The sequence below is a fragment of the Pteropus medius genome, unplaced genomic scaffold (assembly GCF_902729225.1).
Source record: "Pteropus medius unplaced genomic scaffold, Ma_sr-lr_union100, whole genome shotgun sequence".
Taxonomy (NCBI): domain Eukaryota; kingdom Metazoa; phylum Chordata; class Mammalia; order Chiroptera; family Pteropodidae; genus Pteropus; species Pteropus medius.
The window spans coordinates 3,091,998-3,107,299 of NW_024350924.1; the positions used below are offsets into that span (position 1 = coordinate 3,091,998).

The window sequence follows — 15,302 nt, forward strand, 5'->3', positions numbered from 1 at the left end:
CCAAATCCAAATAGCCCTGAAAAACAAAAGTGTCTTTTTTTCTTTTTCCCGGTACTCATTTTGCGGCAAAATGACCCAAACAGATGTGAGGCTATTTATAGTCTTTATTGATTTACATGGTGTGAATATTTATATTCTGTGGCGGAAATACAAATGTGTGTGGTTACAGGTTTGTCCCAAACCCTGCTGGGGGTGTTATGTAATTATGTGACATATGCACCATATTACCTTTCTACAATAAAATTAGAAACATAAGCCTGATTTCCAAAACCAGTCTGGTCCCAGGGAGGCTGGGTAAGGACACGGGGGCCTGTATTGTTTTCGTAATGAAGACCGGCCCCGATTCTCTGGTTGTCTGAATCTCCCATGCTCGACTGTCACCATTTTAAACCATTTTTACCTGTCCGAACATTCTGACTTTCCCTTTCAGCACACCTTGCCCCCAGAAGGTGATTCTGCCTCCTGCATTATAGGCCCGCTGAGTCAGGAGATGGTTCTAGGGGGTCGCCATGGCCTAGCACCAGACACGCTGTATTCTAGTAACTCCTCTGCCCCAGCTAGCTAGCTCCGTTACTTCGAGCAAGTAGTTTCACCTTTGGGCCTCTGACCCCCACCAAGAAAACCTCTGTCCTGACGAGGTCGAGGCATTTTGTCAGGATTAAATGCTGCTATGTGCCAAGCATGACTGATGGCTCTACGCTTGAGCCTCACATTCTGGGAGGAAGACTCTCTTATTATTCTCACTTTTCAGATGAGAAAACCGAGGCTAATAAAACAGGCACAACTGCTTGCCCCAGCCTCCTCAGCTAATTAAAGATGGGAGTCATCCGGGTCTGTCTTTGGACCTGGGTCTGTCTGACTGTAAAGCCCTGTGCTGGGTCCAAGCCGTGATGCGGGCCTTGGGAAAGCAATAGTAAAAGGAGAACGGGTGTGAAGGCACTTTGGAAATTGTCCCGTGCCAGGTAGATGCCGTCGTGGTTCCGGATCCTGTCAGGTCTGAGAGCTGATGGGAAAAGGGGCGTCAGGCAGGGGCTTCCCCTCTCCAGGAGGTATCTGGGTTCTGTGCTGCAGGTTAGGCGGGTGGGTTCCTCTGTGACCTGGAGCATTAGATGTGTTATGAATGAATGTTGGTCTTTTTTTTTTCTGGGAAAAGGCAGATCGTGTGGGCACGAGAGAGACAATGGTGTCTTTTTTTTAATGATTCGAGGTGGAGGAGGTCTCAGGAAGACATCGGTGTTCTCACTTCTCTTGTATTGTTTGTTGTGCAGCTTGTACACTGTACAACTCTAGGAGTCACTATTCACACTATAGTCTAAGCGAATGGCACTCCAGCCCTGGAGATGTTGCTTAGTATGATAGCTCCATGGTAAGCAACGGTAGCAGTTAAAAGTAACTGAGAACTTGCTCTGTAAGCACTTTATAGCATTTATTTTATCCTACCCAAGCTTCACAATGCTCTTCTGACATTGATACTCTTGTTATTGTGTTTTACACATGGGGAATCTGAGGCTCAGAGGGGTTAAGGGAAGTGCCCTGGATCACACAGCCACAGCTTCTTCCCACTACGCCAGGCTCCCTCTGGACTCCACTGAGGCTGAGGAAAGGGAGTGTGGTGGCAACTCCACTGCACTTGAATAAAACCATTACTGTGTGTCTCTTTTCTTCCCCTGCCATGGTCCCGCCCCCTGCCCTCTGCATCCCACATAGCTGGACAAGATGCTGGACCCGCAGGTGTGGCGGGAGGCAGCCACGCAGGTCTTCTTCGCCCTGGGGCTGGGCTTTGGGGGTGTCATCGCCTTCTCCAGCTACAACAAGCAGGACAACAACTGCCACTTTGACGCCGCCCTGGTGTCCTTCATCAACTTCTTCACCTCGGTGCTGGCTACCCTCGTGGTGTTTGCTGTGCTGGGCTTCAAGGCCAACATCATGAATGAGAAGTGTGTGGTCGAGTAGGTGGCCCCTCTCCTCCTGCCCTTTCTCCTCCCTGTGCACCCCCCCAGGAGGGGCAGGTGGGCCATGGGTGGAGAGTCCCTGTCTACCTGGGGGCTGAGGGAGGGAGCACAGAGGAGCTCTTTGTCCCCAGCCCTGGACCACAAGGACAGGTTCAGAGATGCCTCTGTTGATGGCCGGGGAGTCCTGCCTCGGTGCCCGGGAGGTGGCCCCAGGATCGTGCCTACCTTTGCTTTTTTACCTGGTCCTCTTCCCTTTGTGCTGCAGAAATGCCGAAAAAATCCTGGGGTACCTCCACACCAACGTCCTGAGCCAGGACCTCATCCCTCCCCATGTCAACTTCTCCCACCTGACCACCAAGGACTACACGGAGATGTACAAGGTCATCATGACCGTGAAGGAGGACCGTTTCTCAGCCCTGGGTCTCGATCCCTGCCTGCTGGAGGATGAGCTGGACAAGGTACGGGACGGGCTGGAAGGCAGACATGGGAGTACGGACCTAGAGACAAGCCATGGGTGGCTGGAGGCCCCAGAAAGCTGTCGGGGACTCATTCATTTATTTGATAAGCAAGGACTACTATGCTTCCAGAGAGGAGAGAGGAAAGGTATCAGTCCAAAGCCCTGCCCTGAGGTGGGTTGAGTATTGGGGAGGGGAGAAGCTGACACAAAAGTCACGGAAGTCACAGGGAGCAAACGGGATGAGCTTCATATTAATCGAATGGATTTCCTGCACATCAGTCACCGCCACGTGTCACGCACTGAGAACCGTGCCTTGTTTGTGGTACACAGAACATAGTGTTTACTTTAGCCCCTGCCCTTTGCTGTCTGTCTCCTTTGGCCTTCGTGACAGCACTGTGAGTGAGTATTAACATTGTCCCAGTTTACAGATGAGTAGCCTGTAGGTTGGCAGCTTGGTCAGGGCCTCACAGCTAGTAAGTAATGGAACCAGGGTTCAAGTCCCCATGCTCTGAGTTGTCCCTTGATGCTTCTGCCTCTCCCCTAGCTGTCCCCAATCCAACTCCCATTGTCACATTGACTGTCAGACCCTGAGTAGAACAAGGGGAGGCTGCCCCCTCATTAATGTCCAGGCCCGAGTTGGGACCCCTTGCTTCTGTCACCATTTGCACAGCTGAGTACTTTCAAAGTGACCATTCTGTTAGAAGGAGGAACAAGAGAGAAATGTGGCCACAGGGTCCTGGGACCTAGCTGGTGCCAAGGCTCACAGGAGACAGAGCCAGCTCTCATCAGCCTGGGCCAACCCTGCCCTTCTCCAGGGACCAGGGAAGGTGACACTCCTGCACTGCGTCTGAACTTCACGTTAAAAGTCCCCTGCCTTCTCCTGGCTCCATCCTACCATGGAGGGAGTTGTGTCCCGTACCCTCTGACTTCTTCTCCTGTGATCAAGAGCAACAGGGCCCTGTCTGGGGACCTGCCCTGGTTTCCTTCCCAGGTGACAGGCAGCATCGAACACCTCCCCCTTCTGTGAGACCCTGTCCCATTCTCTTGGGCGTGGCCTGGTCCTCTGAATAAAACTATGATTGTAGCAGTTTTTAAAAATATAATACAACCTCGATAATATCCAAATAACAAAAATTACACACACAGTTGGGGAGATGTTCCCTCATCGTCACTGGACATTATAGGACAACGTGGAAGTGATGTCACTGGGCAGTGAGTGGTCAGTTGCCCCATGAGCAGGCGACCAAGCATTTACAGCAGTGGTTCTGTACCTGGGCTGCTCATCAGCATCACCTGGGGGCTTTACAAATCCCCGATACCCAGCTTTACCCCCAGACCAATCAAATAATCACCCCTGGGGTGAGACCCAGGCGTGGGTGTTCTTAGTCTCCGATGTGACTCCATGGGGCAGCCATGGCTGAGACCACTACGTTAGGGTCTGGAGTCCAGAGCTGGGAGCGGTCAGGGAAGACTTTTTAGAGCAGGAGGGGCTTGAGCTGGGCGTGTTTCTAAAAGTAAGCATCTTCACCTGAATCATGGGGGTCTTTGTGCTACTCGCAGATTTCAGGCCCCCAGGACACTCCTGGACTGGTTGGTGTTTTACTCCCTGGGGTGGGAGTGGGGGATTCCGATGCCCATTCAAGTTTGAGACTCACTGGCTGAAACCAGTAGGATTTAGGTGGAGAAGTAATCCTGGTGGAAGAGAGAGTTATTCCTAAAGCTCCAAGGGCAGAGAGAAGGAAGCAGAGGGCTCCCAGGGTGGACAGGGGCCCTCAGCGACCCCTCGCCCTGTCCCCGCCTCTCCCCGCAGTCCGTGCAAGGCACAGGCCTGGCCTTCATCGCCTTCACTGAGGCCATGACACACTTCCCCGCCTCCCCGTTCTGGTCCGTCATGTTCTTCCTGATGCTCATCAACCTGGGCCTGGGCAGTATGATCGGGACCATGGCAGGCATCACCACGCCCATCATCGACACCTTCAAGGTGCCCAAGGAGATATTCACAGGTAACCCTTGAGATATTCATAGGTAACGCTTCCTGACGCCACCCACAGGCCTGTGGGCTGCCCTTGGGGACAACGATGTAGTTGTGGCTCTGTCTTTAGAAAGATTGGGTTCCGACTGAATCATTCCTGACCCCATACCCAGAAACTCCACGTCCCCAGCCCCACCCGGTACACAGCAGGAGCCTGGCTCTGCCACCCAGAGAAGTGCACTCATCAACAGGAGGAGAAAGCTGGCTGGGAACTGTACCAAACCTGAGCTTGAAGACCAGCCTCTTTCTTGGTTCATTTGCCTCTCCTGGGGCCTGTTGAGCTATCCTGAGCAGGCCTGGCCTCCCTCTATTCCGGTCTTGTACCCTGTTCTGTCCCCATCATTCCCAGCCCAGGGGTGCTCCCTGCCCAGTAGAGTAGGGGCTTAGAATTCTCAAATTTGGACTCCTTCCCTGTGCAGGGCTGGGCCTGCTGGAGGGTGGGCTGCAGGCTGGCTGGTGGGGAGGGAACGGATGGGAGGGGCCTGGGTGCCCCCAAGACCCCCAGGCCCCGCCCACCTGCACCTTTGCCCCCACACCGGCCTCCCGGCTCTCTGTAGTGGGCTGCTGTGTCTTTGCATTCTTCGTGGGGCTGTTGTTCGTCCAGCGCTCCGGAAACTACTTTGTCACCATGTTTGATGACTATTCGGCCACCCTGCCGCTCACTGTCATCGTTATCCTTGAGAACATCGCTGTGGCCTGGATCTATGGAACCAAGAAGTAAGGGGGCAGTGGGACAGAGGTGGGGATGGGAAGAGGGGTCTGCCCCATCTTGACTCCCCAAAGAGTGCTATGTTCCCAGGGCTGCTTGTGAGTGGGGCAGGAGATCACAGAGTCAGAATGTCAGAACTGAAAGTACTTTCACAGACCATTAGAGAACCTGAGACTCAGAGAGAGGACATCACTGCCCAAGACCACTTGTCCGGTGAGAGGCAGAGCCAGGCTGAGAGGCTCCTGACATCATCCTAAACTGACCTAAATTACCAGAGTACCTTTCCTGGGTACCAACTCCACGGAATTCTGTGAAGCTTGTTAAGCACCTAGTGGGTGTACAGGAGGCCCCTACCCTCAGAGCACTCATAGAGCTCAGCGGTTTAATGGACAGCTTTAAGGCGATCTACATACGGCCCTTGGCTTCATTCCCCATTTAAGAACCAATCTGTACCCCCCAGGAAGCCCCAGGACTAGGTCCCTCTCACTCACTCAGCAGGCGAGGGCTCCACTAACCCACTCAGCCTGATCCACCCCTGACGTCCGGACCGGGTCTGAGAATCAGGGTCTTGCACAGGCCCTGGTACAGCTATCTGCTCCCTGGAAGAGTGCAGGAGGGGCGGGCGTTAGGACCTGGAGCAGCCCTGAGAGACAGGGTTGAAACACACTGACCTCTCTGCTGACTGGTGAGGCCCCAGTGCCCTTTTCAGAATATTATTTTTACATGCATATGATAAAATATATAGGATTATACAGGCAACTAATTATATTGAAAATCAGCAAAATAATGTTTAAAGTCTGTGATATAGTAATATCTGTATAAGTTTTTACTGTATTAAGGTATAAGAGCTAGCTGTGCATCTAATAACAATAGTGATTTCAAAGTAATGATGAGCATACATGACATTTGTAGGTATCTTCAGTATCTATCATAATGTGATAGGAAAATATCAGATTTAGTCCGTTGCTGACAGAGACATAGGTACTGTTAATACATAAGTACTGTTAATGGTTGCTTGCATTTATAATAGAAAGAAGTGTACGATTTTAGTTATATGTTATTGAGGTAAAGATAATTTTCTAAAATGCCATTTATTTGCATAACTACCCCACTCCCGGAATTCCACCCACAGGACCAGTGGAAGAGTCCCCAAGTCAAGGCAGCTTTCTGCCTTTGGACACTAGAGAAGTGCAGTTCTGCCTCTTTTCCGGCAGGGGGAGTCTAGAGCCAGGCCAGTGCGAGTGAGGCTGGTCGCCCAGTGAACACAAAAGCCAGTCCGCCAGCCCAGGGCATGACTTATGGGCTGTAGCATAGCCCGGGGTGGGCTGTGACATGATGTAGTCAGGGGAGGTTAGAAGAGGACAGCAGGGCCTTCCCAGCTGGGCTACAGAATAACACACTGAGAGAACTGAATGTGAAGAATCGAAGAGCCCGGGAGGGAGGGACTGGTCCATGAAGTCATCTTGGAGGAGGTGGCCGTGGGGGTATGCGCAGGCGCAATGAGGATGCCAATTTCTGGGCCTTCGGATGCGCCTGGTAGGTTCATGCAGGAGCTGACGGAGATGCTGGGCTTCCGGCCCTACCGCTTCTATTTCTACATGTGGAAGTTCGTCTCTCCACTGTTCATGGCGGTGCTCACCACGGCCAGCGTCATCCAGCTGGGGGTCACGCCCCCGGGCTACAGCGCCTGGATCAAAGAGGAGGTGAGGGGTGGCTTCCTGGAACCCCAGGGATGTGGGCACCTTCCTAGGCCTTTAATGCAACAGGTGGTAGAGACAGACCCATGGAGGGCAACTGCCGTACGCCAGGTACTGCCAGGGGCATTGCCCACCTGATCTGTAACCTTTACAACATTCCAGAGAGAAGTGGCGTTATCCCTGTCACACAAATAGGGAAACCGAGGGTCAGAAAGGCTAATGTGTTTGTCCGGTCTTTCTAACCCACGTTTCCTCTCCACCTGTGGAGTGGACTCACCATCCTTTTTACAAGTGTAGGAACTGGGACACAGGGAGGCTCAGGCCCTTAACCAGGGTGACCAGCTAACTCAAGCAGCAACCCTGCTGACCACCTCTCTGCTGGTGCCAGGACGCTGGGAGGGCTGGGGAGAGAGCAGGAAGCCGCGGCCCTGGAGCTTGTGAGAGGGTGAGGCTGAGGCGGTGTTGGGCAGCGGGCCTCACGCCTGTCCGCCCGTAGGCTGCCGAGCGCTACCTGTATTTCCCTAACTGGGCCATGGCACTCCTGATCACCCTCATCGTCGTGGCAACCCTGCCTATCCCGGTGGTGTTCGTCCTGCGGCACTTCCACCTGCTCTCGGACGGCTCCAACACCCTCTCTGTGTCCTACAAGAAGGGCCGCATGATGAAGGACATCTCCAACCTGGAAGAGAATGATGAGACCCGCTTCATCCTCAGCAAGGTGCCCAGCGAGGCGCCCTCCCCCATGCCCACTCACCGCTCCTACCTGGGGCCTGGCAGCACCTCGCCCCTGGAGCCCAGCGGCAACCCCAACGGACGCTATGGGAGCGGCTACCTCCTGGCCAGCACCCCTGAATCAGAACTGTGACCACTGCCCCCAACCTGCCCGCCTCTCCCCACCGCACCCAGCCACCCCGCTGCCCCGGCCTGGCCTCTCCTCCCAGGCCAGGCCCTCTGCCCAAGGACAGCAGCGTCTGTCCTGCCTCCTCTCCCACCCCAGTCCCAGCCAACTTCTGCTCCCTAGGCCTGAGTGGGGGCTCCAGACAGGCCCCCAAGCCACCTAACCCTCTGAGATCCTCTCACCAAATTGCAGCTGAATAACTGGAACAATCCAGAAGTTCTGATTCCCAGCCCACGGGAGACTCCCAGTGGCCACTTTAGGGGTCACCTTCCCTCTCTCCGTGTCACCTGCCACCTACAGTGCGGCCAGGTGGTGATTATGGTGAGATGCACCGGGGTGGGGGTGGGGCAGGGTGGGGTGTCCCAGAGGCTGCCTGATTTAAGGCTGGAGATGGGACACATGTCCTAGGGTTAGACTTGGGGTAGAGGGCTCAGACTTGGGGTAGAGTTCTGTTGTGTGAGGCGGACGGTGCCCTGGCAGCAGGGGGTGAGGGGGCTCCTCTGCCTCCAGCTCTGTGTGGGATCCCCAATGTCTTTGGCCCTGCCTGGATGAGTGGGGTATGCTCCCGCATCCTGCTTGTGGGGCGGTGACTAGGCCCAAACCCTTCTCACCTCCATTAGGGCTTAGCGGGCTCCCTGCCCTCTCCCCTCCCACCCCCATCCTGGAGCCCAGAATGGTGGCCTCTGCCTTTTCCTTGAGAAGTTTCCAGAGCACACACAATGGTCCACAGCACAATTCAGATGGTTTGGAGCACAAATGCTAAGCACCCCCTCTCCGCTCCCGTGGGGCTCAGCATTCTCACTCGTGGCAGCTTCTCTCCTGAAATGGGTCCCTGGAGTTCAGGGGCTCACACACAGGAATTTTGCACCGGGGAAAGCATATAATTTCGTTGCCCCTTTGGGCTGCCACCCCCCGCAACCCTGTTGCGTGAGCACAGCTCCCCAGTGTGCACGCCGTGCAGACACTCAGAAACCTTCCCCCGGCCCGTGCTGGGGAGGGCCATGGGCAGTGCTGTGGACATTGCAGGTTGCCAACGGGAGAGGCCAGACCTCCATCCCGGGGCCCAGCCGCAAGCATCCCCGCCTACACTTTCCTTCTGGCCCATCCTGGAAGATGGCCGCCATCGGGGTGCAGGCTGGGAGGATTGGAAGAACAAATGTCTGAGGAGTGGTGGATGCACCAGTGGAAGGATGGAAGGATGGAAGGATGGATGAAAGGATGGATGGGAAGAGGAAGGAAGGATAGAAGGAATGAAGGAAGGAAAGAGGGAGGACTGGCTGGGGCAGCGAGCTTCCATCTCTGAGAGCTGTGGTGGGCAGAGTGAGAACGGGCCACAGAGCTAGGCCTGAGCATCTTCACAGAGGGTCCTGAGTCACTCTCGTGACTGCCCTCAGCACAGGAGCACCCAGGGTTCCCTCCCTCCTTGCCTGGGGATCCACCCGCCTACCCTGCCATCTCCCTTACTCACCCCTCCTTCACACCCCCCATTTCTAGCCCTCGCAGCCCTCCCTGCCCTTTCTGAGTGTGTGAAGGGAAGGGAGACCCACACCTCCTCAGAGACATGAGCTTTTGGAACACAACACCCCTCCCTCGGCCCCCTCACCTGACAGCACCTCCTACCTGGCCCGATGCCTAGTCCTAGCTGATTTAGCAACAGGAAAAGCAAGGCCCCAGGAGAGACACTCTACTATATATACTCTTCTATATATTCTATTTCTATTGTATATTCAATCTGTACATGTGGGTGTAAATGCTGTTAAATGACAAACCCAATATTATACTGTGGCTGGTGGACTATTTTCATCCTCAGTGCTGTACAGATCTATTTTCATTGTATATTTGATATATTTTTAATTTTGTAGCTTGTGGCTGGGCCAGGCCCCAGCCCTCCAGCCTGTGACAGGGGGCCGAGCTGTGCCGTCCACTTGGTCCCTGTGGGCTGAGGAGTGCTCCTAGCCTTTTGCTGTAAGCCAGGCCGTGTCTTGACTGTCTCTGCTGTTAGTCGTAGGGCCCAGAGCTTGGCGTGTGCGTGCGTGTGTGTGTGTGTGTGTGTGTGTGTGTGTGTGTGCACATACGTGGGTGTGGGTGTGTGTAGGGTTCTTATTTGTGATTCCCAGTGTTTGCCACGTTACTGAAGACCGCGCTGCCCTCTCTGCCGCTCCTGCTCTGTTGGGCCAGGCCTCAGGGCAGTGTCCTTCAGGAAGCCCCCTTGTTGTGGGGGACGGGCAGGCTTTTCTTGCTGGTGACTCACTGATTTCACACCACTGGGCTTGCCAGAGACAGGGAAGGGCAGGCCTTGGAGGGGAAAAGTCCCCAAATTTATTTTCCAACTTCTTGCTGTGCCCACTGGGAGTCACAAGCTCTTCATCCTGAGGACATTGTTGGGTTTCTTAAGATGGTGAGACCCCAGGAGAGCATCTCACAGTGCCTCTGTCCTGCGTTTGTCCTCGAGACAGTCCTGGCAGCGTTCAGAAGGGAACAGCTCCCCTCCCCTGTGTCTCCGACATACCCCTCTGCTCGCTCCTTCAAGCCAGGGAGCTGGGAGTGAGGTGAGGCTGGGGGAGGTCAAGAGCAGGTGGGGCATCTTTCAAGGCAAAATCCAGCCCCAGATTCCCTGGATCCCTGGAGGAGCAGGAGGCAGCCCCATGTCCCTGCTCAGGGTCCTCGCTCACACTGGCTTTGGTGCTGTCCACGCAGTGCCCACAGGACTCCAGGGTAGGGCACGGGCATGCCCGAAAGAGCCCCCTGGTCCCTGCCTTCCAGCCCAATCACCAGCTTCTTGCTCAGGGAGCCATCTCCGCTGAGGCAGCATGAAGCCTGAGACCCAGATGGAGGTGGACAGGTGGGCCGCACAAGTTGATGCCAGCGAGACTGGCTTTGCCCTCCAGCAATAAATCTGTGGGGCCTGTTCCTTTCCTAGTGCCAGGAGAAGCCCTCCCAAGTCAGCTTGCCTTGGCTGCGAGGCTGGGGGCCGGAAGCTCCTTTGTTCCAGGCCCTGAGCAGGCCTGCAGTATTACAGGCAGGGGCTGCCCTTCTGCCCGCCCTCACAGCTGCACCCCCAACGGCCCCCAGAGTATGTCCCATGGTGGAGGAGAAAAGAGACTGAACAGGTTAGGATGCACCTGACTCCCTGAGTGTCCACTAGGCCCTGAAACTGGGGCCTGCTGCCTCTTCACTGGGGCACTGCTTTGTATAGACCCAAGCACACACAGCAAGCCTCACTTTAGGTTCTGGCACAAGTTCAGAACAACTCAAGTCCGAGTGCCCCATGGCTGGCCAGAGCCCTGGGTAGGTCAAGACCACTCAGCCCAGGGGAGGAGACGAGGCCCTGTCACCCTGGAGCCCCTCCTTTCTCCTTCCCTCGTGGTGTACAATAAAGTGTCTGTTCTTGCCAGCCGCCTCTTGCCTTTCTGGCCTGCTTAGGATCAGGGGACGGGAGTTGTGGGTATGGCTGGCTGCTAGCAGAGGAGTTTGGGGAGGATGAGAAGGACCATGTATTTATTTTCCTAGAAATAGTTCTGGGGGTTTAGCAATGCACACACTCGCAGCGGGCCTTACTGCGTGGCGAGCATTCCACGCCCCCAGCCTTGTGTGATCTGCCCGCTGGCTCTGTGGGGAAGACGCAGTCGACCCCAGAGCAACACACGTTTGAACTATACAGTGCCACTGATGTGTGGATCTTTTCTAATAAACATAGAGCCAGCCCTCCATATCCTTGGGTTTCGCATCTTTGGATTCAACCGACCAGGGACTGAAGACAACATTTTCGACCCACGGTTGGGAGGGCTGACCCTGTGCCCTGTTCTACACTGTTTTATATGAGACCTGAGCACATGTGGGTTTATGACTTCAGGGGCAGAGGGAGGAGTCAGCGCCCCTGACCCCCGAGTCATTCAAGGGTCAGGTTCTTCCAAGTGAGGAAAACGAGGCTCCGTCTGATGTGAGGGTGGTGTTTGGTGGCCACTTATGAGGGGAAGTCCCCTCTGCCTTACTGCCGGGAAGAGCTACACCTATGAGCTTTGCAAGGGTGGGGTGCATGGAGGCCCATCTCAGGGAAGGGCTGGGGGCTGGGAAGGCCTGCGAGTGAGTAGGGTACAGCAGCAGACTTGAGGATTCACTGGGAGCAAGCCACGTTCTAAGTCCTTGGGGAGTGGCCTCTCTCTTCGAGGTAACTATCCCTTTTGCAAACTTTAGTAGAAGGTAAGGATGAAATATGGAATGTATCATTACCTATTTTCTCCAATTGGAATCTCAGTATTTATTAAGCACCTACTGAATGCTCGGCTCTGAAGAACGGATGGAGCTGGCGGCAGGGGAAGTGCTTCTTGCCTCACTCTCAAGGAGCACAGACATCAGAAGAGGCAAGAAGTCTGGCTTCTGTGGGAGGCCCCATGCCCACTGCACGCCACTCCAACCTGGAGTGATGCTGTCTGATCTCTGACTCAAACAGCCAAGGCTCCGCAAGGAACCTTCTATTCCCTTCTCCTGCCAGAGAAGAAAGTGTCGTTCCAGAAACAGCCACGAGATGGCAGGAAAGCCCTTCCTTCCAGATCGTCACCCCCTCACCCTCCTCTCCCTTCACCACTTACTCCTTTGTCGGTTAGTTTATTTATTGAACAAACATTAATCACTCATGATGACAGGCTCTGTGCTAGCGATGGATACACAAAGATAAGTAAATCTGCCCCCACTGTACTGAGTTTGGGGAAAGGAATACCACCCCCTACAACCCCTCAACTCCAAATCTCCTCATGCATCTCCCCAGAATGTCTTGAAGCTGGAAACTCTTTGAAAATGCATTTAATCCTTTGATTGAAGGTAACATTTTGGGTTGAAATGGCAACTCTCCTGCCAGGACCCACTAAGAAGGGTTTAACAAGGGCTTGTGTTCATGGGAACTATGGAGTCAGACTTCTCAAGTTCAAGCTTAAATGTCAGCTAGGCCTCCTGAGAGACCTAGGACAAGTTATTTAATCCCTCTGAGCTTAAATTTCCTAGTCTGTAAAATAGGTGTAATGAATGGATTGAATGAGATAATGCGTATTGCTATATATCAAGTTACCCCAAATCTTAGTGACTTAAAATAACCATTTTATTATATCTTGAGGTTTTTCTACGTGAGGAATTCGGGCAGGGCTTATCTGGGTGACTCTCCTAGGGGCAATTGAGGTCACTCAGTGGCATTTGACTGGAAGATGAGCAGGTCTGGAAGGTCAAGGCAGCCTCATTCACCTTCATTCAAATGGCTGGCACCTCAGCGAGGATGGCTGGAAGGCCAGGCTCAGACTGTCACCAGAGGACTGTCTACTGGCCTCTCCAGTGTCATTCATTTTGGGGTAGTTAGACTTCTTACACAATGGCTCAGGGTGCCCAGAGGGACTGTTTCAAGAGACAAGAGGTGGAAGCTGCCATTTCTTAAGGCCTAGGCCTGGAAAATGGGTTATAGCATTTGCCCAGGGTTAATGGGAGGACATGGGGACCCCACCTGCTGGTGGGGAAGGGGACAAAGAATCTGTGGCTGCCCATGTAATGAGCCTATTCCAAGGTGCTAAGGATCTTGTCATTGGACCCTGTGAGGGAACTTCTTCCTGAGGACACATCAGCTTAGAGACACAGAACTGGGTCCCAGAACGAGTCTGTTCTGATGGGGAGGTGAGTGGCTGAGTCTGGGCCCTGGGTGGAGGGAGCAGACAGGGAGGAGGAGAAGGACATGCGGGAAGACAAGAGAGACAGTTTTTTTTTGTCTCCTGTTTGCCCAGGGCAGGTGGCATGAGGTAGATCTGAATCACAGCTCAGTCACCAACTGCAATGACTTTGGGAAAGTCACTTAACCCTCACCCTCTGGAACTCTATTATCTAAGGGAAAAGAAGGATGACAAAATCTTTCCTGCAGAGGTAGTATGAGGAAAAAATGAACTTGTACTGTAATACCTAGAGAAATACAGGATAGAATTCTTTCCATATGGAATATAATAAGTGCTCATTAAATAGTAGCTTCCTCTTGCAACTGGAGTAAGTCCACGGGGCCTGCTTCATTCTGGGGACCCCCATCACCCATGCAATGAAACGTCTCCCAGAGCTATTCAGAAAGGACAGTTTTGGTCTAAAACTCAGCAAAGCCAAGGAAGGAGGCGAGAGAAGGCACCATTTCCAGGAAAGGATGTGTCAGAATGTGGGGGTCTCACCGATCCTGCACGCCATCCTGCTCCCCCAACAAGCAGCCACAACCAGCCAGAGAGCCTCAGCCAGCTCTAGCCAGAGGGCCTTGGGCCAGGGTTGAAGGATTCTAGACTGCAGGAATGTGGTGGTTTAAGAAAAATAGCCCCAAATTCTTTCACACTTCAAGGGAATGCAGTCTATGCTCCTCCCCTTGAATCTGGGTGAGCTGATGCCTCCTTCGACCAACAGAGTGTGGTAGAAGTGATGTTCTGTGATCTCTGAGGCATTTTAGGGGGACCGATTCTGGGGGAACTCAGCTCCCATGTTGGAAGCCCATCTGCCCTGAGGCTGCCCGTGCTAGAGAAGCCGTGTGTTTGCCGGTGCTTTGGTTGACGTTTTCATCTGAACGCTCAGCTTCAGCCAGCATCAACTGCCAGCCATGTGAGTGCCGCCATTGCGAACGTGCCATAACGAACGTTCAGCCCCGCTGAGTTTCAGTTGTCTGCGGCCCCAGCTGACATCTGACTACAGCCACGTGAGGGACCCTAAGCCAGAACTGTCCAACTGAGCCCTTCTTAACTTCCTGACCCATAAAATCATAAAATCATGAGCCAAATAAAATGTTTGTTGGATTTATACCACTGCATTGTGGGAGTAATTTGCTTCACAGAGATAGTAACCATGACCTGGCCCAACCTCCTCGGAGGACAGTTGGGGAAACTGAGGGCTGGAGCAGGGAAAGAGATCTACCCAGAATTCCCACAACCAAACAGGAGGAAAACTGGGGCCAAAGCCTAGGTTTCCTGACTCCAATCCAGTGCTCCCTCCAGTCCAGCAAGGGGCTGACATGGAGGGCTCCTGCCCCCTTTCTTCCTCATCTGCCTCATTAATTCTGTGTATCAAGCGTCAACTGCGTGGCCAGGACCGTGCTGAGCACGGGGGATCAGGCAGCAGTCCCTGCCCTGTAGAGGCCGTCATGACCTGACTTGGAACATCCTGCCACTGTCACACGCCGGTGCCAGGCACATGGCTGCCTTCTTTACTTACACTGTCTTATGTGGGAGGAAACCTGGGAAATGGGGAGAAGACTCTGTCTGTCCCTCAACAACAAATAAACCGTCATAAGAGGTAATCCGTGCCAGCCACAGTGCCAGCTGCGGGGCAGGAAGACTCAGTGCAGACACCCTGTGGGGTGCGCTGGGTCAGAGCTGGCTAGGTGCCGGGTCACCATTCTTCCTTGGGCCGATCCAAGCAAGGGAGGGTTCCCGGGCTTCGTGAGCTTCTAAGAGTTGCCAGAGTTTGGTCTGCCTCTCCAGACGACTGCTTTCTCTTTCCCTAGGACACTGCTAGAGGGGACTGGACCCACCAGGACTAATTAGCTATTTTAATGAAATGAAC

General features: G+C 53.8%; 1 protein-coding gene across 1 annotated transcript in view; it reads left to right on the forward strand.

The window, feature by feature from the left end:
• The window catches only part of SLC6A17 (solute carrier family 6 member 17), a 44,944-nt gene extending 33,805 nt beyond the window's left edge, over positions 1 to 11,139 (forward strand). Inside the window, exons 7-12 of the mRNA XM_039841139.1 lie at positions 1,708 to 1,949; positions 2,218 to 2,410; positions 4,220 to 4,412; positions 4,999 to 5,158; positions 6,691 to 6,853; positions 7,344 to 11,139. Coding sequence (XP_039697073.1) covers positions 1,708 to 1,949; positions 2,218 to 2,410; positions 4,220 to 4,412; positions 4,999 to 5,158; positions 6,691 to 6,853; positions 7,344 to 7,712 — 1,320 coding nt within the window. The 3' untranslated portion in view covers positions 7,713 to 11,139. The remainder of the gene's footprint in view (positions 1 to 1,707; positions 1,950 to 2,217; positions 2,411 to 4,219; positions 4,413 to 4,998; positions 5,159 to 6,690; positions 6,854 to 7,343) is intronic.
• The last annotated feature ends 4,163 nt before the right edge of the window (positions 11,140 to 15,302 follow it).